This window comes from Budorcas taxicolor, chromosome 14, assembly GCF_023091745.1.
Source record: "Budorcas taxicolor isolate Tak-1 chromosome 14, Takin1.1, whole genome shotgun sequence".
NCBI classification, from domain to species: Eukaryota; Metazoa; Chordata; class Mammalia; order Artiodactyla; family Bovidae; genus Budorcas; species Budorcas taxicolor.
In genome coordinates this window covers 23,483,949-23,510,810 of record NC_068923.1, presented here as the reverse complement: position 1 = coordinate 23,510,810, position 26,862 = coordinate 23,483,949, and the positions used below count along the sequence as shown (strand labels likewise).

The window sequence follows — 26,862 nt, the reverse complement described above, 5'->3', positions numbered from 1 at the left end:
TACATAACCCCAAAGTGGAATTGTTGGATTTCTATATATATATACACACACCTATGTAAAACTTTAAAATCCCAACTCAGTCTTGCACTAGCGAACTTATTACATGCATCTTACAGATGAGGTACCAGAAGCTGGGGAGGCCACATGCGTGTTTCAGAGTGCGGGGGAGTGGGCCTGGTCTCCAGGCGAGGACAGCGGGACCCTCCGAGCACTTGGGGTCAGTGTGTCCTACCACAGCCCTCCTGCGGCTGCCCGTCCTCGGGGGCCAGACAAGCCTGGGCTCACCTCATTGTCCCGGTCCTTCTCCAGGAAGTGGCGGGCCACGTGGCTGGGCAGGATGTTCCTCAGCATGTTCTCATTGTGCTCCCTCAGCTCCTTCATCTCGTTGATTTCCTCTTTGGCCTGGACTCGCCACAGGAAGTCTAGGCGGGCCGTGTACTCCAGCTGCGGTTCAGGGGACAGAAGGGAAGGAACGGGTTCAGACACACGTTTGTGGGAGGTGGACAGGGTTTCTCCGGAGCCCTCCACAGGTGAAACAGAGCCCAAGCTGAACATTTTGGGAGGCCTTTTGCCTGACACCAAGAGATCAGAAGATAAGTAGATTTTACAGGGCTGTGTACCTCCCCTTCCTAGCACTGGGGCACCTAGGATTTTGCCATTGATTCTTTCCTCCACTGTGCTTTGCAGGTGCTGTAAGGTCAAGGTTCTTCCCCCAGTTCACTATCACATCCTTACCATACAGCAACATTCCTGGCACAGGGCTGGTGTTCCATTAATATTTCTTGACCCAACAAATAAATTACAGTAGTAAAACCAGCTAACACGTAGGCTGTGCTCATTAGATGGTGCCAGGAACTTTTCTAGGGAATACACATATATTAATGCCTTTAATCTATACAACAAGGATGTCCTAGTGGCTCGGTGGTAAAGAATCCACCTGCAGTGCTGGAGACGTGGGTTCAATCCCTGGGTCAGGAATCATTTAGGAAGTTGTAGGTAGAACATATGAGTCACAGTAGGTATTTAATACGTATTAGTTCCCTCTTCTCCTAAAATCCTGTTTGATTTTTAATTTTTAAAAATTGTTACTCTTTCTTAAAAACTTTATCTTTTGTACTGTGGTATAGCTGATTAACAATGTTTTGATAGTTTCAGGTGAACAGCAAAGGGACTCTGCCATACATATACATGTATCCACCCTTCGCCAACTTCTCTCCCATCTTAGCATTTCTTTTCATTGGAAAGAGGACAGTTTCCTTTTCTAAAAAATCTCAGAAATCATATTTATGAGGGCTTTTAGTAATGTCATTATTTCAAAGTCTTTAACTGTTGAAATGAACAATATGTTGCACCATTAAACACATGGTTAGATGCCCTGAATTCAAGGGCTTAAAAAAATTCAGCTAGTTTTTTTCTTTGTCTTATGTGCAAGTCTCAGTGGATGGCAAAAATATGAAAAGGCAGAGGTGCAAGGCTATTCTTTCAGCAGAATTTCTAATAGCAAAAGCTGGAAACAATCCAAGTGCTCATTTTGGTTGAATAAACTTATATACAGCTATAAAAAGAAATGAATATTTCTCTATATGTACTTTGATGGGTTGGTATCTAAGGCAGAGAAATACATGCACAGTTTGCCATTATCAATCTAAGGAAAGGGAATATCTATATATTTCTCTCTCCACACATATATATATATTTCTTTATTAAAAATCGAAGTACAAAAATATAAAAAATCATTGCAATGAGATGAGGAAGGTGGGATGAAGGAATAGGGATACATTTAAACTTTAAAAATTATATCTTGTTTTATAATCCTGACTTTTGAATCATGGAAATATTTTACTTAATTATGAAACTGGATGGAATTTTTAAAAGCTCAAACAAACAAGCAAACCTACAGGTATAACCACACAGAGAGGAATTATTCCAAATATCTTTTAACACAATAATTTGCAGGCACATTCATAGAGAGAAATATTCTAAGGCTAAAAAGAGCTCAACAAGAATCTTCAAAGTGTTTACAACAATCACCTGGTAGGTGGTGGTATCTGTGGTATTATTGTTAGATTATTGTGGTTTTGGAAAAGACTCTTGAGAGTCCCTTGGACAGCAAGGAGATCAAACCAGTCAAGTACTAAAGGAAATTCCTGAATATTCATTGGAAGGACTGATGCTGAAGCTCCAATACTTTGGCCACCTGATACAAAGAACTGAGTCATCAGAAAAGACCCTGATGCTGAGAAAAATTGAAGGCAGGAGAAGAAGGGAATGAAAGAGGATAAGATGGCTGGATGGCATCACCAACTCGATGGACATGAGTTTGAGCAAGCTCAGGGTTGGTGATGGACAGGGAAGCCTGGTGTGCTGCAGTCCATGGGGTAGCAAAGAGTTGGACATGATAGCAACTGAACTGAATTAATTGTATCTGAGGGGCTTCCTTGGTGGCTCAGACAGTAAGGAATCTGCTTGCGATGTGGGAGACCTGGGTTCAGTCTCTGGGTTGGGAAGATTCCCTGGAGAAGGGAGTGGCTACCCACTCCAGTATTCTTGCCTGGAGAATTCCATGGACAGAGGAATCTGGTGGGCCACAGTCCATCGGGTCACAAAGAGTTGGACATGACTGAGCGACTAATACTTTCACTTGCATTGTATCTGAGTTGCAAGATACAATGAATAATCCTTTTCAACTTTTTGTATTCTGATTTCCCTTCCCAAACCATTTAGGAACTGGCTACATGAAAACAGTACCAAGGGTTTGTGTGCCCTCAAAATTCATATTTTGAAATCTTAACCCTCAAAGTGATGGTATTCAGAGGTGGGGCCTTTGGGAGGTGTTTAGGTCATGACGTTTGAACTTTCATGAATGAGATCAAGGTCTATAAAAGAGATCCCAGAGATGTCCCTGTGCCTCCTGCCATGTGAGGATGTAGTGAGAAGCCTATGAACCAGGATGTGGGCCCTCCTCACCAGACACTGAATCTGCCAGCACCTTGGTCTTGGACTTCCTATCCTCCCCTGGGAGAAATGAATTTCTGAGTTTATAAAAGAAAAAAGAAAAGAGTACCAAAGGAACTAACAAACATTGTTTATATGTTTTGTGCCAGGCTCTTAACACAGAATGATAATTAACACGGGCTAAGTCCTTGTCTTGAACTGGGCACTGTACTTAGCATTTCAAACATACTGGAAGTCTTTTAATTACACCATGGCTCAACAAAGCAGGTACTTTTTTATGCCCATTTTATAACTGAGGAAACGGAGGCACAGGAAGGTAAAGTCCGGTGCCCAAGGTTTCACAAATAGAGGCTGGGCTTTGAACTCAGGGCATTTGGACTCCAAGCGGTGGCTTTTAACCCCTGCACTCTAAGAACATGACTTCATTCAGCAGTTCTCCACCTCTTGATAGATAACTATTAGACTTTCCCTTTTGCAGGTAAAGAAATGGCAGGTTTGGGAGGTTGAGCATCTCAAGGTCATCTATTCTTCCAAGAGCCTCAGTTCAGTTCAGTTCAGTTCAGTAGCTCAGTCGTGTCCAACTCTGCGACCCCATAAATCACAGCACGCCAGGTCTCCCTGTCCATTACCAACTCCTGGAGTTCACTCAAACTCATGTCCATCGAGTCGGTGATGCCATCCAGCCATCTCATCCTCTGTCGTCCCCTTTTCCTCCTGCCCCCAATCCCTCCCACCATCAGAGTCTTTTCCAATGAGTCAACTCTTCGCGTGAGGTGGGCTAAGTACTGGAGTTTCAGCTTTAGCATCATTCCTTCCAAAGAACACCCAGGGCTGATCTTCTTTAGAAGGGACTGGTTGGATCTCCTTGTAGTCCAAGGGACTCTCAAGAGTCTTCTCCAACACCACAGTTCAAAAACATCAATTCTTTGGCGCTCAGCTTTCTTCACAGTCCAACTCTCACATCCATACATGACCACTGGAAAAACCATAGCCTTGACTAGACGGACCTTTGTTGGGATGCAAATTTAATAATTTGGTCCCAAGGCTTGGTCTTTCTAAGCTGCACAATCCTAATGCCTATCTTTATCAGACCCGGAAGTAAGTGACTAGAGACCTGACCTCATTAATCTCTATCTCTGTGAACAGGTGTGATGTCCTTTGCTCTGAAGGGAGAGCTGAGGCCACGCCCAAACCTCAGGGCTGCAATGAATCAGGCACGAGGTGGGAGGCACCTGGCTGTCTGCTCTCTTCTGTCCAACATTCAGGATGTTCACCTGCCTCAGAGGAGGAGGAATTGGCATATTGCTTTCACATATGTGCAGGACGAGAGTTCCCAATTATTCGGTTACATAACCGCCTCCGTCACTCTGGAGATGTACAATTACACATGCTCCCACTGGGATGCTGCTGTGTACCAGGCATCAGTGGGGATTATTCAGGCTTTAATAAAAATAGAGGGCCTCTGAGTCACCAGGGAACACAGTGGGAGCAGGTAGCAGACCCAGGAATGGACGGCCTTGATCCGGATGAACAGGACTCTGATGGGCGTCATGAAATGATGCTCGAGGTGATGCAGTTCTGCAGAAAGGTATCCTCTAACAGACAGGCAGCACCACGTGGTGGAGAGGGCGTGGACCAAGAAGTTGGAGCATTTGTATCCCTGTTTCTGTTTGGTTCTCCTTTGTGACTTTGTGACCTCAAGTGACTTGAGTCTCTGCTGCTGCCTTGCGACCAGATGGATAACAACACTTTCTCTGTTTGTCTCAGACTCTTGCTTCCAAAGTAAAAATTAATAGCTCACGATGTTTGAGCACTTACTCCAAGTGCAAATCACTGGGAGAGGTGCATTATAATTATATTCTCATATAATACTACAAAAAAACCTACAAAAAACAATACTACAAATACTACAATGTTACAGTTTTTTTAATACTACAAAAAACAGAAACTGTTACTATCATACTCACTTTATAGGTGAGGAAACGGAGATACAGAAAGGATAAATGACTGAATGTCACTTATCTATTGAATGGCAGAGTTGGGATTTGAATAATATCTACCCCACTCCAAAGGGTGCATCTGTAACTGCTACAGTTATGGGATGCAGCTATGTCATTTTAAAACCTTTTGAGGGACTTCCTTGGTGGTCCATGGGTTAAGACTGCTTTCCAAAGCAAGGGGTGCGGGTTTAATCCCTGGTCGGGGAACTAAGACCCCACACAACTTGCAGCCAAAAAAACCAAAGCATGAAACAGAAACAGTATTGTAGCAAATTCAATAAAGACATTAAAAATTGTCCACATTAAAAAAAATCTCTTAAAAAACCTTTTGAAGGTTAAAAATAAAAAAGAAAATAATCAGATATCACTTAAGTACTCAGGCCCTCATTATTCACTTACTTGCTCTTACTTTATTCATATTCTTCATGAGATGAGGTTATCTGGTTTTGCAGGACAAATGGAGAATAGAATAAACTGAATCAGAATTTCAGAAGAGCTTTGAGGAGGCACTAAGAGGCACAGAGTAATCCTTAAGGCGACAGGGAAGATAGAAACAGCTTTCCTATTCTAAAATAAGGACCTCCCCCCTCCAATTCTGAACTTTCTCTTAGCCATTCCTGAGAATTTCTCACTTGTCAGTTTAAAACCCACGTGATGGAGTATACCTACACTTTTCTATAGGATTGCCTTGTCTGATTCTGTTTTCACAGCCCTCAAATGGCTTGTCATTTGCATGTCAGATGAAGAATTTCTCCCCTGTAACTAGAAGCCATTAGGACGTGGAGGACATGATCCCAGCTCTCAGGGAAAACCAGAAAGACCTAAGTAGGGGGATACTGCCAGCGGCCAGACTTTGACCTTTGGCTTAGTGTTCCAGCTGAAACTGAAAAGCAAGGTAAGGTCATATTGCAGGACTGAATGCCCTTGGTGTTGTGAAGATACACAGACAGTGCTTTTTGTTTTTCCCCCAATCGAGAAAGTGGAAAGGTGGGCTCTGGAGACAGATTTGGGGTTGAATTCTAGTTCTCTCACTTTCTAGCTCAGTAGCCTGACTTCCTTCATCTGTAAAACAGGATCCGTCGTAATGACCATTCAGGTTGTTGAGATGATTCGATAATACAGGTGAAGTGCCAGACACATAGTAGGAGGCTATACATGTTAACTCTTGCCTTCTTTTCTTCGATTGCCAAGTTTAGTTTTATTGATTTTGTCCCCCTGAGTACATTTTACTATCAGGCTTCCCAGGTGGTTCAGTGGTGAATATACCTGCCAAGCAGGGGACACAGTTTCGATTGTTGGGTTGGGAAGATCCCCTGGCAACCTACTCCAGTCTTCTTGCCTGGGAAATCCATGGACAGAGGAGCCTGGTGGGCTACAGTCCATGGGGTTACAAAAAAGTCAGACATGACTTAGTGATTAAACAACATGTTACCATCCCGCTTTATTACAAATAACTTTTTGTATGTATCTCTAGCTTCCTGGGGCTTTTGGCTGTTTCATGCCTGGTTTCTCAGGATTCACTACCTCCCTGTCTCCATGGTGACTTCTCAGTGGTATGTTTCTATTTCTGCTCTGGCTGATAGTCTTCTTGTTTTTTCCCTCTCCTGGTTACTTTTCTTTTTTTGAAGTACACACACACAGAGACGGACTGGGATCCAGAGCACAGCAGTGAAGCAGACGGCCTTGCTCTAGCAGAAAGTGACGAGTGTTGCTGCATTCACGGTCTGCGTCTGCATGGAGAAATCCTACCAGTTGTGGAGGGCAGGTGACATCTCTTGGGTGAGCCTGGTGTGATGCTCCATGCAGAATAATTTCCTGCTTCTCTGACTCTTGAGGTCCTTGGACAAGGCTGGTCCACTCATAGCACATCCCACACTGCATTACTTAGTGTCCACTCTCCTCCAGGAGACAGGAAGCCTTGGGGCTAGGGACGGGGTTCTGTACGAGGCTATCCGTGGTGCCCGCCCCAGATCCTGGCGGACGGGGAAGTGGCATCAATACCATAGGCACTTGATCTGCTCAGGACAAATCAGTGATGAAACGCCTCCTCTATCTCTGAAAGGCAGTGCTCAAAATGCTACGTACAATCATCTCAAATGATTCTTCAAAACAGCCCTAGTCAGGAATTACTGTCTTATTTTAAAGAGGAGGAAACAGAGAGTCAGAGAGAAGGCCACAAACTTCTTGGAGGCAGGGTGGGATTGGAACCTTGGTTAGGATGGTCCTCAAGCCGGACTGGGAGTTTGGAATAGACATGTACCTGTGTGCGTGCATGCTAAGTTGTTTCAGTTGTATCCTACTCTGTGCGACCCTATGGACTGTAGTTTTCCAGGCTCCTCTGTCCATAAGATTCTCCAGGCAAGAAGTCCTTGGAGTCCGTTGCCGTGCCTTCCTCCAGAGGATCTTCCCCACCCAGGAATCGAACCCACGTCTCTCATGTCTCCTGCATTGGCAGGTGGGTTCTTTACCACTAGCACCACCCAGTTGGCATGTACACATACCTATATTTAAAATAGATAGCCAACAAGGAAGAAGGAAACAGCAACCCACTCCAGTATCCTTGCCTGGAAAAGTCCGTGGACAGAGGAGCCTGGTGGGCTATACAGTCCATGGAATTGCGAAAGGGTCAGACATGACTTAGCAAACAAGCAACAATTGTATAGCACGGGAACTTTGCTCCACACTCTGTGCTGTGTGAGCGTGTTAGTCGCTCAGCCATGTCTGACTCTTTGAGATCCTGTGGACTGTAGCCCACCAGGCTCCTCTGTCCATGGGATTCTCCAGGCAAGAATATTGGAGTGGGTTGCCATTTCCCTCTCCAGAGGATCTTTCCAACCCAGAGACTGAACCTGTGTCACCTAAGTTGCAGGCAGATTCTTTACTATCTGAACTCAATATTCTGTAATAACCTAAATGGGAAAAGATTTTGAAAAAGAACAGATACATATATAACTGAATCATTTTGCTGTACATTTGAAACTAACATAACATTTTAACTCAACCATACTCCAATAGAAAATTAAAATGAAAAAAAAAAGCCAAAACACAAAAATCCCCAAACCTGATTTACACAACTTCCATTGTTATTGTTTAGTTGCTAGGTTGTGTCAGACCCTTTGTGACCCCAGGGACTATAACCTGCCAGGCTCCTCTGGCCATGGGATCTCCCAGGCAAGAATATTTGCATGGGTTGCCATTTCCTTCTCCAGGGGAATCTTCCCAACCAAGGGATCGAACCTGGGTCTTCTATACTGACAGGAAGATTCTCTACCACTGTCCCATCAGGTCAACTTCCATAGTAATAGTTTTATCCAGGCAACAGAACTGGAAGAGATCCCAGTTGGCCTCAGCCAGAAACTGAAAGCTCTGTTTTTTTTCCCCCCCCCTTATAATCATTTCACTGAAGGAGATACACCTAAAGGGAATGAAGACCATCTTCCTCTCCAAATCATCTGCATCTTAGTTTTTTTAGTAAGTGTTCCATACTAGGAATTGCGTTGTTAAGAATCACAACTTGCTAGGAATTCCCTGGCAGTTCAATCGTTAGGACTCAGTGCTTTTAATTACTAGGGCCTAGGTTCAAACTCTGGTCAGGAAACTAAGATCCCACAAGCCATGCATGGCTCAGCCAAGGGGCCAAAAAAAAAAAAAAAAAAAAAAAAAGGAAAGAAACAAAAGAAAATAAAAGAAGAAGAAAAAGAAGAATCACCACTTGCTGCAAGCTACTAAAAGTCATCTATGCAGAGATGAGTGGTGGCCCCCCAGGCCAGTTTTATGGCAGCGGGAAATGCCAGGTAACCACAGGCAGGCAGAGGAAGACGTCAGATTACCTGCTGTCCATGGTAGAACACAGCTAGAAGGAACATGGCCATTAGCAGCAGCGACGCTTCCTTGGTCCCCAGGAAATCTCTGTTGGGAGGAGAAATGCAAATAGTGGCATGGTTATTGACAACTATGAAGCGACTTCAAGGAGACCCATTATGAAACTGAGATTCAGATTGGAGTGGGATAAAAAGAAAGGAGCAGCTGTTTTCTGAGCTCTCACTATATGATAGGGGCTCTCGGAAGGCCTCCACATAGGCTAATCAGAAACCAGTTGACCCCCAAGGCCACAAGGTCAAGTAGGTCATACCTGGTGGAAGACTCCAAAGTCTAGCATCTAGACAATGCATTCACATTAATAACGAAGTCTTCTATTGCAAAAAGCTTTTTTTCTAAATTTCCAGGCACTCTTACACTTTCTTGTCACAAAGGTCCATGTGAAGACAGATATTCTCTTTCTTCAGTGTTGCCCCATTTAAGAGACAGGCACATCGTACTTGCTATGTGACAATGCCTGTTCTAAGTGATCTAAGAATCACACTTCGGTTTTTATAAAAAAGTCTTCTTGCAATTTGGGGCACTGTTGTTCTCCTTTACAATCTCTTTTCTGCATGGCTGCTAGAGTTTTGTTTTTTTAGTACCATGAAAGCCAGAAAGATTGAGGGCAGGAAGAAAAGACGGCAACAGAGGACAAGGTGGTCTGATGGCATCACTGACTCAATGAACATGAGTCTGAGCAAACTCCAGGAGATGGTGAAGGACAGAGGAACCTGGCATGCTGCAGTCCCTGGGGTCGCAGAGTCGGACACGACTTAGTGACTGAGCAGCAACAGCACCAGATCACACTACTCCTTTGTTTTATAGCTTCCCAACCACCAGCATACACATACTCAGAACTCATTCAGAGGAAACTTGACTCTGATGTGTTAAAGGACACAACGGGGCCTTCAGAGATGAGATGCAGTGCTCAGAGAGAGTAGAATGGGCATAAATATGGTGGCACCCAGGCCATCTCCAGCCTTCCCTTTTCTGTTCTCCCTGGAGACTAGCAGGAGGAGCATGGGGCTCAGGGAAATGACAGCATGAACTCAACTGCCAAGCCCAGCTTTTCACCTCGCCTTACTCTAAAAGACCCCCTCCCAGCTTACACAGGGCCAGATCCAGTCCAGCTCTCCAGGCAGAACAGAGACTTAGGAATGGAAATGTGCTTTCTCTTGGGGAGATACTGTGCACATGGGGACCCAGGGCTCCAAGGAACTCTGTAGGCTGCAACAAGATGCAGATTCACGAATTCCTAGTTCCATCTGCTTTTCCTTGGAGATAGATGAAACTCATTATTATATCTCTTTTCTGTAGCCCCAATGAAGCACATAATTACTAACCATCTACTGTGTATCAGGCACATGATAGGATACAGAGCTGAAGAAGATACCTTGCCTTTGCCCTCAATACAGTTCAGTAAAGGAAAGAACTAGACAGATGATTTCATAACATGGTATACCCCATAGTAAGGATACACTCTGGCTGCCATGGGAATACAAGGGAAGAGAAAGTAAACTAGGCTGGATATTCAGTCAAGACTCAAGAGCTGAATATTAAAGGTTGATAAGAGTCAATCCTAAAGGAAATCAGTCCTGAATATTCATTGGAAGGACTGATGTTGAAGCTGAAACTCCAATACCTTGGCCACCCGATGTGAAGAGCTGACTCATTTGAAAAGATCTTGACACTGGGGAAGATTGAAGGCGAGAGAAGGGGACGACAGAGGACGGGATGGCTGGATAGTATCACCAACTCAATGAACATGAGTTTGAGTGAGCTCCGGGAGTTGGTGATGGACAGGGAGGCCTGGTGTGCTGCCGTCCATGGGGTTGCAACGAGTTGGACACAACTGAGCGACTGAATCGAACTGAACTGAAGAGTTTGGGAAGAAAAGGGGGGAGAGCAGTCTATAGGTATGAGACACAGATCTTGTTTAGCTGACAGCTGGTTCACAAGCCTCTAGTGCAGGCAGGATAAATAAATACCATACATCCAGCCTGACGCCACACGCAGACTCAGCAGGAGAGAGTGCTCAGATCTGGTTGAGCCGTACAGCCTACAGCTGGACTGTAAGTCATGTATTGCCATCCAGAATTTTAGCGGCTAGGATTCATTCATTCACTCAGTCATAGTCACCACAGTGCTGTGCACAGGGACATACTAACACCACCCTTTTTTCATGTCACAATTCTCTGGTCCTTCAAGCTTGTGGACACCTGACAAAATAAAATGCTGCACTCATGCAGACCCAGCTTCCAGTCTCAGCTCTGCTGCTGACCAATGGTTTGACCTTGGACAAGCTACTTAATACCTCTGAACCTCAGTTTGTTACCTTGTGAAGGACTCTAGTTGCATTTACCTCCTTAATTATGAGAAATAATTGACCCAATCTTAGCAATATACATGCTTGGCATGGCGTGTGGCCCATGTCTCCCTCTCTTTACCCCTTAAAGCTCCCAGTACATCAACTTGTTCCTAGTGGTGGCATTTTACAAAATCACTCATTCAAGTGGCATAGATTGAATGGAACATGTCCTGTGTTTAGCTCCTTATGAATACAGCCTGAACTCCTGCTCTGACTGGCACTTCTGATATGCTTTCCTTTGTGATGCAGAAGAATTTTTAAAGCTCAGAAACTTATCACATAAAACATACCTTCAAGAGAAAACATAAATACATCTTAAATCATTATGAAAGTAGTGGTTGACTAAAAATAGAGAGATGACTAGATCACATTTGGAAGAAAAGTAAAGGAAAATTATGAATGGTTGTTGGGTCTTTAGGATGTATTTCAGGTGGAAAAAATATGGCCTGAGAAGAGACTACAGAATGTGCACTGTAAGTTAGCCAGGCCAAAGAACATCCAGAAAGAATCGTGAGTTGAAAGGATTCTTTTTTTCTTTGTAACTTCTATGACTATTTGAAGAACTTCCAAAGAGAGCCAAATGGCTGAAATTTGTACAAAACTGTAATACTTTGTCACATATTAATTGGCAGAGACACGAAACCAAGGACATTTTGAACTAATTTATTTGTATTAACAAAGTTATTGGATTGATAGTATCCTCCACCCTCAGAGAAAAGGACATAGTTAAGTGAAAGCACATGTAGAATAATGTGATCCTCAGGGCTACCACAATCTTTAGAGACCATCTTATCTGATATCTCATAAAATTAATATTTAATTTGAGCATTAATCATTGCAGAGTACCCATACTAGTTGTAGTGAATTCGGAAGCTAATACAAATTCACAAATAAAAAAAATAAAAATTGTTCTTCAGCCTATCACCCAGAGAAAACAATGATTAGTATTTTGGAACCAGCTCAATGCCATTTCCTTTTCCTTCATGCAAAAATATATTTATGTTTACAAATTTAGAATCATAGGGTTCAGGCTGCTTTGTAACATATTTTTGCACTTAGTATGTATATGAAAATAATTCTGTGTAATTAAACACTGCACAATGTGAATTTAATGGACCCATCGAATTCCATATTATGTGTGCCATACATCATATAATGGTCCTTGCAAGCCTTTTAATTTACTTGTTGAAGACTAAGGCCCAGAAAGAATAAGATGCTTGCTCAAGGTCACACAGCTGATTTGTGTCCCAGGATGAGAATTCACATCACAGGCACCAAGTCAGAGCATTAGCCATTGCGCATCTGATGCCAAATTTTAATGCTGCAATTAGTTCCCATTTCCCCTTGTGAAAGCCAAAATAAATCAGCCAGTTTGAATTTATCTTTTATTCTGTTGCCATACTAATGACTGCATTTGCTTAGCACTGATTTTATGTCATACCTCTAATAACACTTTGTGTACATTGCCTACTTTAATTGTCACAGCAACACTTAAAATATTATTCTCCCTATTCTATAAAGCAGAAACTGAGACTCAGATGTTAAATGAGACACAAATCTAGTGAATGGTGAAGGCTGACTATCAATCCACACCTCAATGATGCTTTTTCAGTAAGCTACCACAGCTTTCTAACATGCACTTACTTATAATTACTTGCCTCTAAGCTCCTTTTCCCAGATGGCTCAGTGGTAAAGAACCTGCCTGCCAATGTAGGAGAAGAGGCAGTGGGTTCAATTCCTGGGTCAGGAAGATCCTCTGGAGGAGGGCATGGTAACCCACTCCAGTATTCTTGTCTAGAGAATCCCATGGAGAGAGGAGCCTGGAGGGCTATAATCCATAGGGTTGCAAAGAGCCAGACACGACTGAAGGGATTTTTGTAGGCAAACTCCTTACAGTATCTTATTCATCTGTGAATCTGCAGATCCTACCAAAGGCCATAGCAAAGGTTATACGCTTCAGTTCGGAAGCAAGTTCTACCGACAGCATGGGGAACACATGGTTTATGGGTGCGTGAATGTGTGCTCAGTTGCCCAGCTGTGTGCGACTCTTTGCCACCCTATGCACTGTAACCTGCCAGGCTCCTCTGTTCATGAAATTTCCCAGTACTGGAGTGGGTTGCCATGCCCTCTCCAGGGGATCTTCCCACCCACAAGATCAAACCCACATCTCTTGTGTCTCCTGCATTGGCAGATGGATTCTTTACTACTGAGCCACTCAGGAGATCATAGGGTGTAGGTAGATGAAACTTAGCTTACTGTGAACTAATGGTATAATATGATTCCAAATGAACTACTATTTCCATCAATCACTCTTTCATTTCATTCAACAAACATTTAATTGGGCACCTGCTGCCAGATACTCCACTAAGTGCCAAAATTATGAACATGGGTAATGGCCCTTGCCCTTAAAAGCTCCTATTCTAACAGAGGAGGAGGACATGGAAATTAATGATTGTAACAGAGATAAGTGCAATGATAAAAAATTATATGCACAGATTAGAAAATGAGGAATGATCAGAGAGGGCTTCATGGAGGAGGCAGTCTTGAGCATGATGTGTTGGCAAGGGGAAGAAAGTGCAGAGGCTCATGTGGGAAACAGCATATGGTTTCCCATGGCTACAATGCAAGATCCAAACAGTGACCTGAGGAGTTGTAGGAGATAAGGTTGGAGGAGTCAATGGGAATCCAGGGAGGGTTTTGAAATTCTTGACAAACAAGTTGAACTTTTCTCTCCTTAGAGGTAACAAGGAAACCCTAAGCATTTTAAGAAGGATAATGAGTTGACCAGATAGCTTTGAGGAGGATGGCTTGAGAGGGCAGGTTAAGAGATCAGGTATGGTATAGCAGTCCAGAGTTGAAAGTAAGGATATTTCTAAGAATAACAGTATTTGTGCTATAGAAAGGGTCATGTCTAACACAGTAAGTCCCCTACCCATGAACCTTCAGGCTGTGAACTTTCAAGGATGCAAAGATGCATTCACATGTCCAATCACACAAGTTAGTTCACAAGTCTGGCTACACTGTACATGCATGCATCCTCTATTGTCCAGTGACAGATAGTATACAGAAGTACACTGTCTTTATTTGATGCCCAGGATGTCTGGAAGCAAGAGTAAAACCAGTGGTGATGTAGCTGGTACTGTACTGTAAGATTAAACATATTTTCTTTATTTTTGTGTTTGTTTTCTATGTATTATTTGCTTGAAAAACATTACAAACCTATCACAGTATGGAATTATTTGCCAACAAAGTTCTGTCTAGTCAAGGCTGTGGTTTTTCCAGTAGTCATGTATGGATGTGAGAGTTGGACTATAAAGAAAGCTGAGTGCCGAAGAATTGATGCTTTTGAACTGTGGTGTTGGAGAAGACTCCTGAGAGTCCCTTAGACTGCAAGGAGATCCAACCAGTCCACCCTAAAGGAGATCAGTCTTGAGTGTTCATTGGTGGGACTGATGTTGAAGCTGAAACTCCAATACTTTGGGCACCTGATGCGAAGAACTGACTCATTTGAAAAGACTGTGATGCTGGGAGGGATTGGGGGCAGGAGCAGAAGGGGACGACAGAGGATGAGATGGCTGGATGGCATCACCGACTCAGTGGACATGAGTTTGGGTAAACTCTGGGAGTTGGTGATGGACAGAGAGGCCTGGCGTGCTACAGTCGATGGGGTCACAAAGAGTCGGATATGACTGAGCAACTGAATTGAACGGAACTGATTATTTAGCCTATTGTGTTAGCTGGGTATCTATTTGTTGGACCTACCAACAAATTAGACTTCTGAATATTCTCTCAGAAGGGAACTTGTTCATATATAGGGGACTTACTGTAATAATCATTTGTATTCATCAAGTGCTTATTCTATGCCAGACCTTGAGCTAAGTTTCCAATATCACAATTTATCTCTTGTATATTCCTACAACATAGGAACTATTATCACCCCCACTTCACAGATGAGAAGATCAAGGCTTAAAGAGGTTAAGTCGCTTTTAATTCATTTTCTCAAGATCACACAGCTGGTTGATGAAGGCGCTGGGATTTGAAGACAGGTGGTTTGACTCCCAAACTTGTACTCGCAGTTGTCATGATGCAGTCGTCCTTACTAGGGGTGCTGAGGAGGATGAATTTCTAGGGACCGATAAGATATTGGCAGTGAGGGTGCCTCCCCTGCTTTGGGCTCAGTGTCAGGAGACGGGGGTCGTTATGGAGGGGGCCTCATGAGCAGATAGAGAGTCTGAGTATTGGGGTCATCTCAGTGCGGATGTAGCCAGGATGCCCTGTGCTAGGTTCTCTGTACTTTCCCAAGGACCCAGTCTCCAGGAACAATCAGCAGAAATGCCCCGAACCAATGCGAGTTCCTACAGGATTGGTTAAATTCCAACAGCAGGAGCAGACAGTGACTGCCACATGGATCCACAGTGACTACTGACCTGTTGATTTATAAACATGGCTGAAGGGAAGGCTGAATGGACTCTTCCATTTCTTAATAATTTAATTCTATTGATAGCAGAGTGTAAATCAATACAAGACTAATTGACAATCAACCTTGAGTCAGGAAGCTGAGAAAAGCAGCAACGAACTTGGGATTATGCTCACTCTTAGAATCCTACTTAACAATTTAACAATAAGTTTTTCCTGAAGACCTCAAAACAGAATTCAGAACTAAACCTTTCTCCTAAAAAGGAAGGACAGGATAGGAGTGAACAGATCCTGAACACCTACAATGTGCCAGGCACATCAGAGTCTCATACAGCCCCACACTGCAGTACAGTTACTTCACTTCACTGATGAGTAAACGAAGTCCAGAGGTGGGAAGGGACTTTCTAATGCAACAGAGTCTGGATCTGATGCCAGAGCCCTGGTTTGCTCCATTAATACTTTTTAAATTTCCTTTGAATGAATAGATTTTAGATGATTTAATTTTTATTTTTACTACAAAAATGGCCTCCCTTGTTCATATATATTTTTGCCCTCTTTTGTGCTGGTTTCTACTTGGCCATGGGGCATCAGTCCTGGGTGTTCATTGGAAGGACTGATGTTGAAGCTGAAACTCCAATATTTTGGCCACCTGATGCGAAGAGCTGACTCTTTTGAAAAGACCATGATGCTGGGAAAGATTGAAGGCAGGAGGAGAAGGGGACAACAGAGGATGAGAAGGTTGGATGGCATCACAAACTCAACGGACATGAGTTTGGGTAAACTCCGGGAGTTGGTGATGGACAGGGAGGCCTGGCGTGCTGCAGTCCATGGGGCTGCAAAGAGTTGGACATGACTGAGCAACTGAACTGATGGGACATCTGTTGCCACTAACCATTTAATCTAATTTGTAACTATTTTGACTTTCTTTGAACCCTGAGCATTTGGTCAGAGATTCTTCTTGATGTGAGAGACATGTCTGCAATATTTACGAAGATGGGCTTTTGAGCCAGAAAGACCCGAGTTTGAATCTAGATCTGCCACCTGCTGGCCATGTGGATCCAGGTAACTGTTGAGCCTCTCTGAGCCTGTGTTCCTCAGACTGTTGCCTTGAGGGTTAAATAAGGTAATGGATATAAAGCGGATGTTGCATTCACATAACAGGCACACATTAGTACTTAGAATTTAGAAAGAACCTTTACAAATCTAGTGAGAAAAAGGGAAAAACACCTAATAGAAAACCAGGCAAAAGACATGACCTGGAAGTTTACTGAAAATGGCCAATTAACAACAACAAACTGCACAAACTTATCCATGATGAAGGAACTACTAATGAAAATAATGGGATAAAATTCTCACTAAGGAACTGAATAAGAATTACAGGGACCACTGCTTGTAAGAGAGAAACTGTTCCAAACTTGAAGAGCCATTTGGCAAGATCTTAAAAAGTTGAAAATGCAGATACCCTCTATTCCAGTAAGTGTGCTTTGAGATATGAACCCAAAGAGATATTTTCAATGGTGGTCACTGAAGTATCAATAAAGTTTTTATAGGTTAAAGAATAAATATATCTTAGTATGTTCTACCTAAAATGAGCGAAATCTGTAGATATGAACCTAGATGTATCTAAAAACTACAATATTACAATGATAGCATAAGAATTTTATAAACAATTTAAAATACAGATACAACTAAATATATACTGGGTTAAATATATATATATACTGGGTTAGCCAAAAAGTTCGTTCTGATTTTTTCAGTTCCATAAACTGAATAAATCAGAACGAACTTTTTGGCCTACCCAATATAAAACACATAGATGGGAAGGATACACACTAATTGCATTAGAGGTTGACTCTTGGGAGGAGGATAAAAGAACAATGCTGGGAAGGGAACTTTAACCATGTCTGAAATACTTTATCCTTTTAAAAATGTAGAAGAAAACATGACTAATTGTATGCATTGTTTATTTCCAGCAGTTCGATCATAAGTGTTCCCATTATTAGTCTCAGGCACATTTTCTGAGGCTTCTTGGACTGTCTTTTCCTCCTCTATTTCTCAGACTGTTGGCCATGTGTTCTGGTCTCAGAGAGACCTCTGTTCTTCCCACCTCTCAAGGCCAATCAGCCTTGTGTAGAAATGGGCTGTAGAAATGGCTGAAGTTCATCACCAGGAAGGACATCCAGAGTATGAACTGAGATTGGTGGGAGGAACGAGAGGGCAGGAACCAGCAGATCCATCCCTCCTGTCTGAGGCACTTTCCCTACCTTGTCGCCTACCCAGAGATACTTCGAGACATCCTCCAAAGCCCCAGCTTCACGATTCATCTGGGCCGCATAATATGGCTTGTATTTGCCTTCCATCCTTTCCTTCTTCACTTCCTTTCCCCTCACTTTTGCTGTCTTGGGTTTGGATTAGCACTTCATGCTTGCCTCAGGCTCTGTTCTCTAAGAAATCTAGGCTAAGATTTTTGTTGTTGTTGTATTTTTCCATATTTCAAAATAACACAAGGTAAGGAGTTTAGCAACTGCTCAATGCACAGGGTCTGCTATTATTAACAGTGCTACAGCAAAATGACAGCCAGACCTTACAAGTCTTGGAGCTATTACAGTTGAAGGAATTGTAAATTATTACATTTGGGGAGATGTGAGCTATGGTCTAGTCCAAACTATAGTCCATGAATTAATCTGTAGTGAACATACACGATAAAATGGAAAACTAGGAATTTTGCCTAAACTTGTCAGCCAGAGAGTTCATGAGATTCAATCAGTCTCTAAGTTTCAATAACTCTACCTTAATCATTTTCCCAATGGTTTCATTTCCCACTAGAAGTTGAGCTCTTTTTTGAGCATAGTGGTGGGCACTTACTCTCCGCTGTGGTTCAGGTTGTCGTAGCGCAGAAAGAGGCCTGCATAGATGGTCTCGGTCAGCAGGGCATAGATGGCAATCATGATCAGGAGCACAGCCAGCTTAAGGACAGAGTTGAGTCGGAGGAAAACCGCACAGGTCACCATGGCCAACACCCCCGTGAAGACAAAGTACTGGAAACAGAGAAGGTAGCTGGTCAGATTCAACAGGTATGTGGGCCGGTCATTCTCCCGGTCATGGATTCCAGCAGGTCTCTTTATACGGATGTTTGCTGAGCATCTCCATTTGGAGGTCTCAGGCCATCCTCAAATTCAACAGGTCCGAAGTGGAACTCATCATTTCCCTACCATGGAGACAGTCAATTTCTAGGTAGGTTGATAAGAAGTCCAGGGTTCCCGAGGAGGAGAGAAGGATCTGGGGTTCTCAAGGAGGAGAAAAGGACAAATGTTTTTTTCTTTAAACCCAGAGCTGATGATTGCACAACCAAACTGCTCATCTTGCTCAAGGATATGTTTTCCCTTAAACTCTGTACCAATGATTATATGACAACAATGTGTCCTGCTTCAGGACATGTTTCTCCTTAACAAGAACCTTCTGACTAATCTTGTTATCTTAAGATGTATATTGTGGGAGTGGGTCTGGTAGTGGTGGTTTAGTTACTAAGTCGTGTCCAACTCTTGTGACCCCATGGACAGTAGCCTGCCAGGCTCCTCTGTCCATGGGATTCTTTAGGCAAGAATACTGGAGTGGGTTGCCATTTCCTTCTCCAGGGGATCTTCCTGACTCAGGCATCGAACGCAGGTCTCCTGCATTGCAGGCAGATTCTTTACCAACTGAACTACAAGAGAAGTTCTAAAGTGAAAGTCACTCAGTTGTGTCCAACTCTTTGCAACCCCATGGGCTATACAGTCCATGGAATTCTCTAGGCCAGAATACTGGAGTGGGTAGGCCTTTCCCTTCTCCAGGGGATCTTCCCAACCCAGGGATTGAACCCAGGTCTCTTGCATTGCAGGTGGATTCTTTACCAGCTGAGCCACAAGGGCAGCCCCCAAGGGTCTGGTAAGACCTTTCTATTGTTAGTTGTGATCTTGTTAATTTAAGATGTATGTTGTGGGAGTGGGTCTGGTGAAAGTATATAAGGCCTTGCTAAGACTAGTGAGTGGACACTCTCCATGCCCCTCCTGATGTCTATGTCAGAAGCTTTCTGTGTCCCCTTTTCACTTTAATAAAATTCTGCTACCCAAAAGCTCTTGAGTGATCAAGCCTGGTCCCTGGTCCCGAAGCTAAATCGTCTTTGGAGATCACGAATCCAACATCATTCACCATAAGCTATCACCACCTCCCCAAAACTCTCTTTCCAATTCTTGGGGGAACCATTGGCACCATTTCTCAAGCCAGAAATCTTAGTCTCATCTTTGCTGCTTTGCTCTTCCCCCATATTCCACAGTCTGGTAATCCTAAATTTGTAGATTCTATTTCCTCAATAAATCTCATATCTATCCACCTTTCTCCTATCCTATTTCTGTTTTAGTTCTCTCTTACAGTTTTGGAACAGTTTTCTGGCAGCTGTTTGCTTCTAGTTCCCAGTCCCTACTGAATATACACTACTGGTTTTTGTTGTTTTGGCCACACCACGTGGCACATGGGATCTTAGTTCACCAACAGGGATTGAACCTGTGGCCCCCACAGTGGAATCTTGGAGTCTTAATCCCTAGACCACAAGGGAAGTCTCTGAATACATACTGTTATTTTTCAGCCAGTATTTCTGAAACTCAGATCTGACCACGTCACTCCTTAACTTGAAGTCTTTCCATGGCTCTCTAGTCTCTCAAATTATATTCTCCTTCCTGCATGGCAAAATTCTCAAGACTGTCATATATCAGGTTCCCTTTTGCTTTCCAAATCCTGACATATGTTCCAGCCTCACTATAAACTGCAGAGAAGGCAGTGGCAACCCACTCATGTTCTTGCCCAGAGAATCCCATGGATGGAGGAGCCTGGTAGGCTGCAGTCCCTGGGGTCGCACAGAGTCAGACACGACTGAAGTGACTTAGCAGCAGCAGCAGCACTATAAACTGGCTGTCGCCCACAGCTGTTTCCCTGCTCTCTTGTTCCTCTAGAAAGTGAAAGTGAAGTCGCTCAGTCGTGTCCGACTCTTTGCGAGCCCATGGGCTGTAGCCTACCAGGCTCCGCTGTCCATGGGATTTTCCAGGCAACAGTCCTGGAGTGGATTGCCATTTCCTTCTCCAGGGGATCTTCCCAATCCAGGGATTGAACCTGGGTCTCCCACATTGTAGACAGACGCTTTACCATCTGAGCCACCAGGGAAGACCTTGTTCCTCTAGTGCTTTGCTTTTCCAGTGTCCTATTTCTCTCAAATCTCATGCATGTGACCAAGCCTTGCTCTTCTCACAGCATTAGCTCAGGTGTCCTCTCCTCTGAGAAACTCATGCAAATCCTCCAGGTGCTTCTGGATACGGCCTCATTCCTCCATGGCAACCTTTACAGCCCAGCATGATACCTGCCATCTTGTATTAAAAGTAGCTGCACAATAGGCCAGTTGGGAACCACTCAAGGGCTGCAATATTAGAGTGACCCCCAGGTGTCAGTCTGCCCAGGTAGATTTCAGCCTTCTATAGGAAGATCCTCAGCCCATTTCCCTTATGGAAGGACCCACTATATCATTCTGGTTGAAAGGTTAGGATTCTGAGTATCCAGTAGGAAAAAAGAATAAAAATTGCATTATCAAAGACCCACTTGGTGGTGGTACTTTGATTTTTATACACATGGTTTTCCCTTGTGATTTTTCAAAGCAGCTGGTCAAGATGGGATTCCTAATTTCCATTTTACAGGTGAAGAAACTGAGGCTCATAGAGCTTAAGTAAAATTTTCAAGTTCTCATAATTAGAAAATTATACCAAGGACACCTGGATACAACCTGTGCATGTAAATATTAACGCTACTGGGCATACCGGGCTTAATTTCTAAAAACCATTCCAGCCTTGTTATGCATTCCAACAACTGGTTGTCTTCTCTCTCCTATGACATGAAGAGACAATTTCTGTATGGGCAGAGGAGACAGGTAAGAAATTCTGGAAATCTCGGAGCGATGACTGAAGGATTCCCATGTCTTGACAAAGTGTTAGGGGGAGCAATATTCTGCTTGCTTGAAACAAGCATTTTATAAACTAAACAATGAATTTTTCCCCTACAATTGTTGTCTGGGGACCTGCTGGACACCAAGAATTGTGCCAGGCTGGAAGGCACCATCCTAATGTTAGGATATTGTCACAATGCATCATTTTCCTCTTAGAGAAGAAGGAGGAAGAAGAATTTTACACAATGATAACTTAAAGGGACTTACACATCTGCTGGCAGGGGTAGTATATACTGGAGTGTCTGTACCCATTTGATTGCTCTCAAAATCCCATGGCATTATGAAGTCACAGAACAAGAAGGAAAGAGAGCAGAGAGTTTTCAGAGAAAGCATCCAAACTTCCCGAATCACACAAAATTGAACATTTAGCAATTACGAGTCTCGGTACAAGCAGCACAGTGAAGGGTACACAGGCCAGCGACAGTGGCTTCCCTGTCTCTTCCTGAGCTCTGACTCTCTCATGGTCCAGGAATGAGGCTGTCATGAACACGGGGTCAGCATGGGTGCTGAGTGGGGATAACGGATCTGACTTTCCCAGCTGTTTCCTGGACCACATCAGGTAGGGGAAAGGGACATTTCGTACGTGTATGATGCTCTGGGACAGTCTCACTGTGTTTGGCTTGTTTGAGCACCATGGTTTCCATCTGACATCCCCCTTCCTCCCAATACTAGAGAAAGAATGATGAGTGTTTTTTAGTTCATCCTAAGTTGTTAACTTAGATCTGTTGAAAGTGCATTTAAATTCCACAAGCAGATGTGCTGTTCGAGTCTGACTGGGGTTGAGGACGGACTCTTCTGGTTTTTTCCTAGAAGGGACTGCAGCCCCAGTCAATATTTTAACCTCGTAATAATTCATAGGAAGACATATCTGTGTTAATGATGTTCACAAATGATGACTCATGGTATAAGTATGAAGTAAAACCTAAACAATGAGCAGGCAAATAGCTAGTTCTTAGGGAAAGAATTTGATTTTTTTCTACATTTAAAAAAAATATATAAGAATGATGTTTCTCTTGATGATGCTTATTGGTCAATTCAGTGTAGTCACCTTGATGGACTATGTGTTTATTTTGATCCTGCTTCTTTGATGACTGAGCTCAGATCCCTGTAAATAATCTTCAGAGTCCGGTTTTGAAAAATGCACCCCCACCCCCTCCCCCCGACAAACGCAGTTTTTCTATATTTGATTCCTAAACAATGATGTCCAGCCAGATTATGTCTCCCACATTGCAGGTGGATTCTTTACCTTCTGAGGCACGAGGGAAGCCCAAGAATACTGGAGTGGGTGGCCTATCCCTTCTCCAGGGGATCTTTCCCATCCAGGAATCGAACTGTGTTCACCCGCATTGCAGGAGGATTCTTTAGTAGCTGAGCTAGCAGGGATGCTCTTTCACTTTCACTTTTCAAACAAACAATGTCCAGCCAGATTACGCATCTTGGTGACTTTCAAAAGTTAAATTTGTTCCCAGAGGATAATGATTTGACATTGCTGGACATACCTAGGAAGTATTTGCTGTCAGCAAAGAACAGTTAGCTAAGAGGAACGTGGGGGTGCTGTTGGAGTAAGTGCATGCTCTCCGGGCTCACTCTCCTGGCTTGGGCAACAAGTGAAGGTCTAAGAGGATCCATCTTCCTGAAAACGATCTGAGTCAAGGTGGCCGCCATTTTGCAACTAATTGATAGGAGACTGATATTGCTATGAAAGTACGGCCTGCTCAAAGTTCTAGTCACATGTTATACATGTGATTATGTAGATAATCTCATGTTTAGAGAATGAAGCCTTGCACCTTTTTTTTTTCAGTAATTTTATTTATTTATGACTGTGCTGGTTCTTCGCAGCTGTGCAGGCTTCTTTTTTTCTAGTTGAGGTGAATGGGGGCTACTCTCTGTTTGCCGAGCCTGGGCTTCTCATTGTGGTGGTTTCCCTTGTTGGGGAGCATAGGCTTTAGGGTGTGTGGGCTTCCGCAGTTGTGACTCCAGGGCTCTAGAGCACAGCTCCCTAGTTGTGGCACACAGGCTTAGCTGCTCTGCAGTATGGGGGGTCTTCCCAGACCAGGGATCGAACCCACACCTCCTGCATTGGCAGACAGACTGTTTACCACTGAGTCACCAGGGAAGCCCTGGCTTAAAAAAAAAAAAATTGTATTCCTATTTCCTTCCTTAAATACAAATCTCTACTTTGGCAAGATACTATTTACTCAATTATCAAAGCTTTAAGGAAAGGAAAGAGAAGGAGAAAAGAAACTAATATTTAATGAGTGTTTTATGTATATTATCTCTATTTGTCACCCAAACAATCTTATAAGATAGGTGTTGTTAATAATTCCCTTAAACAGATGAGGAAACTGAGGCTCAGAGAGGTTAAGTGATTTCCCCAAGGCTAAATGGCTAGTCAATGGAAGAAGAAGAGTGCTTGCTCATCCCATGTCACCTCACAGCTTCTATCATTCAAATCTATTCTGTTTTCCATGCACAATTAATGTCCTTAAATGTTTGGAATCCAAGCTTCAGTGAGATGGGTCTTGGTTTTTGGATCACATTGTGTTATTACAGCTTTTGGCTCTTTGTGGGGAAAGGCAATTCCAAAAATTAATTATCATTTGGGAAAAAACAAAATGATCTCCTCTATGTATTTAGCCATAACATAAAATTGGCTCAGTGTAGAAGAAAACGGAGCTTATATAATATCCCTCTGTTCAACTAGAAAAAGTTCTGAAATTACAATGGTGCTATTCGATATTTATTTTTTGTTTGAAGTTTTTGGTGGACCTGCCACTGTGAAAGTCTGGAGAATCTAATTTTATCCTGAATGCCAGTTGGAGATTTTAGACTGCAGTGGATACATTTTCTTCCAAAATTACTCAAGGCTCTGATTCCTACCTGAGAAGTTAACCAGAGAAATGAGGGCAAGAGTTTAGAGAAACACCAATTTTTACAGTCACTTTCAGAATTTAAAATATCTGCTTATTTGCTTGAAGAATTCCACGGCCAGAGGAGCCTGGCATGCTACAGTCCACGGGATCATGAAGAATTGGACATGACTGAGCGATTACCGTGAACTATTTGCTTTATTATCACTCCTTTGATTCTGTTTCTCTCTTTTTGCTCCTTCTTGGTTTTTCTCCCTTTTGTCTTCCTCTTTTAACTCCCACTCCCTTTCATCCCTCATCTTCATCATCATGATCAACTGATGTTTAATGAGCATTTATTATGTACCAGAAACCCTAGTAAATATATACATGCATTCTCCCAATCTAAGTCTCATGATAACACTGTGAGGTAGGCCCAGCTGTTATCCCCGTGTGGAAATGAGGCCCAAAGACCACAGCTGCAAGTTCAGCCAAAATGTTCTGACTACGGGTTTTCAAGACTCTCTAATTCTCTTCCCTTTTCTCTCTCTCTGTTTCCTCTTTTGCACTTAAATTTTAAAGTAGTTTTCTTCAGTTATGATTCACCTACAGTGAACTGCATGTATCTAATGCACACAATATGCTAAGCTTTGGTATTTGTGTACATCCACAAAATCATCACAATTATGAAAATGAATACTAACATGAGTTTCAGTGTATCCCTTTACGGTTCTCCACTCCCATGTTCCTCCCTCTCCTCCCCAGGCAACCACCTATTTCTTTCTGCTATTATGTATCAGTTTATTTTGTATTATACATTTTTATGTATAAATCTATCAATACATTTTCTACAATTTTTAGATCAGTTGAGTTCAGTCGCTCAGTCGTGTCCGACTCTTCGCAACCCCATGAATCGCAGCACGCCAGGCCTCCCTGTCCATCACCAACTCCCAGAGTCTACCCAAACTCATGTCCGTCGAGTCGGTGATGCCATCCAGCCATCTCATCCTCTGTCATCCCCTTCTCCTCCTGCCCCCAATCCCTCCCAGCATCAGGGTCTTTCCCAATGAGTCAGCTCTTCGCATGAGGTGGCCAGAGTACTGGAGTAGGACCATACAAATGCATACTTTTGCTTTGTTTTGCTTATTTCTGTCAGCATACTGATCTTGGGATTCATCCACGTGATTGCCCATATATCCAGAGATCATCTCTCTCTACTGATGTGTAGTAGTCCCCTGGATGGCTATTCTACAGTTTCTTAGTTTCTTTATTCTCTCAACTGTTTATGGACAATTGGATAATTGGGTTATTTTTAGTTTTTATCTATTACAAAGAAGGCTGACACGAACATTCTTTTTCAATACAGAAATATAACTTCGTATTTTTAATATAAAATATTTCTCATTTTACAAGAAGTTTATTAAGCAACAGAGTGGTTGACCTGAAGGGAAAACATTCTAGGATTCATTTCTTTTAGAATAATTTATCCTTTCTTAAAGATTTATTGCCCTATATGTTTACTTCATTATCTGATTGGATTTCTTTTCATTTTTGTAACACAAAATAATAAACATTTTGATCTTTATAAAAAGGAGAAATGTCTTCTTAGAATTCTGGCGTTACTTTTTTTTTTTTTTTTTTGCCACACTGCATGACATGTGGAATCTTAGTTCCCTGACCAGGGATCGAAACCCAGTCCCCAGTACGGAAGGGCAGGGTCTCAACCATGACCACCAGGAAGCCCCATCTTCCTTTTAAGATTATTTTGAAGGAAGAACTAGAGCAGCAACATATAATCTAGGGATAATTATTGAACACTACTGAAGCAAGTCTCATCTGATTGCTCTACTTAATGTCTCATAAATTATGGTATTTTTCAGATTGGCTGGTGGGAAAAGACACTATTTCCAGCCCAGTGTGGGAGCCAGGCACTAATCCTTTCAGATGGTTTTTTTTTTTTTTTTTCTGGAGCATTGCTGTTTCCCCATATGCATGCCCTGATCAGACTTCTGCGGATCCCCGAGTCTTCCCTATGAGAAACTCTCTTCTCGCTGGCAGTATGTCCTACAAACTCTAGCCACCTTGGTTCCCCCAGACTCTCAGTTCTATCTCCTCAAATCAGGGAGTTGCACTGAGTTCCATGTGCATTCTTCCAACCTGAGCCAGTCTGAAACACTCTTAATGCAAGATACAGCCCAGGCAATCATAGGGCTCACTTAATTTGCTTCTTGTCTTTCAGGGATTGCTGTCCTTCAGTACCTGATGCCCAGTGTCTTAAAAACTATTATTTCATACATTTTGTTAGTTTCTAGCTATTTCAGGTGGGAAGGCAATTTTAACTCTACTGTTCCACTTGAAATTTATCTTTTTAAAGAAAAAGTATTAAATTGA

The 26,862-nt window shown here is 42.8% G+C and overlaps 1 protein-coding gene across 1 annotated transcript in view; it reads right to left on the bottom strand.

Annotated features, from left to right (window-relative positions):
* The window catches only part of ADCY8 (adenylate cyclase 8), a 232,153-nt gene that overhangs the window by 18,645 nt on the left and 186,646 nt on the right, over nucleotides 1–26,862 (bottom strand). The window contains exons 12-14 of the mRNA XM_052651651.1: nucleotides 18,466–18,638; nucleotides 8,786–8,864; nucleotides 286–444 (exon numbers count right to left, since the gene is read on the bottom strand). Of these exons, the coding sequence (XP_052507611.1) occupies nucleotides 286–444; nucleotides 8,786–8,864; nucleotides 18,466–18,638 (411 nt within the window). The remainder of the gene's footprint in view (nucleotides 1–285; nucleotides 445–8,785; nucleotides 8,865–18,465; nucleotides 18,639–26,862) is intronic.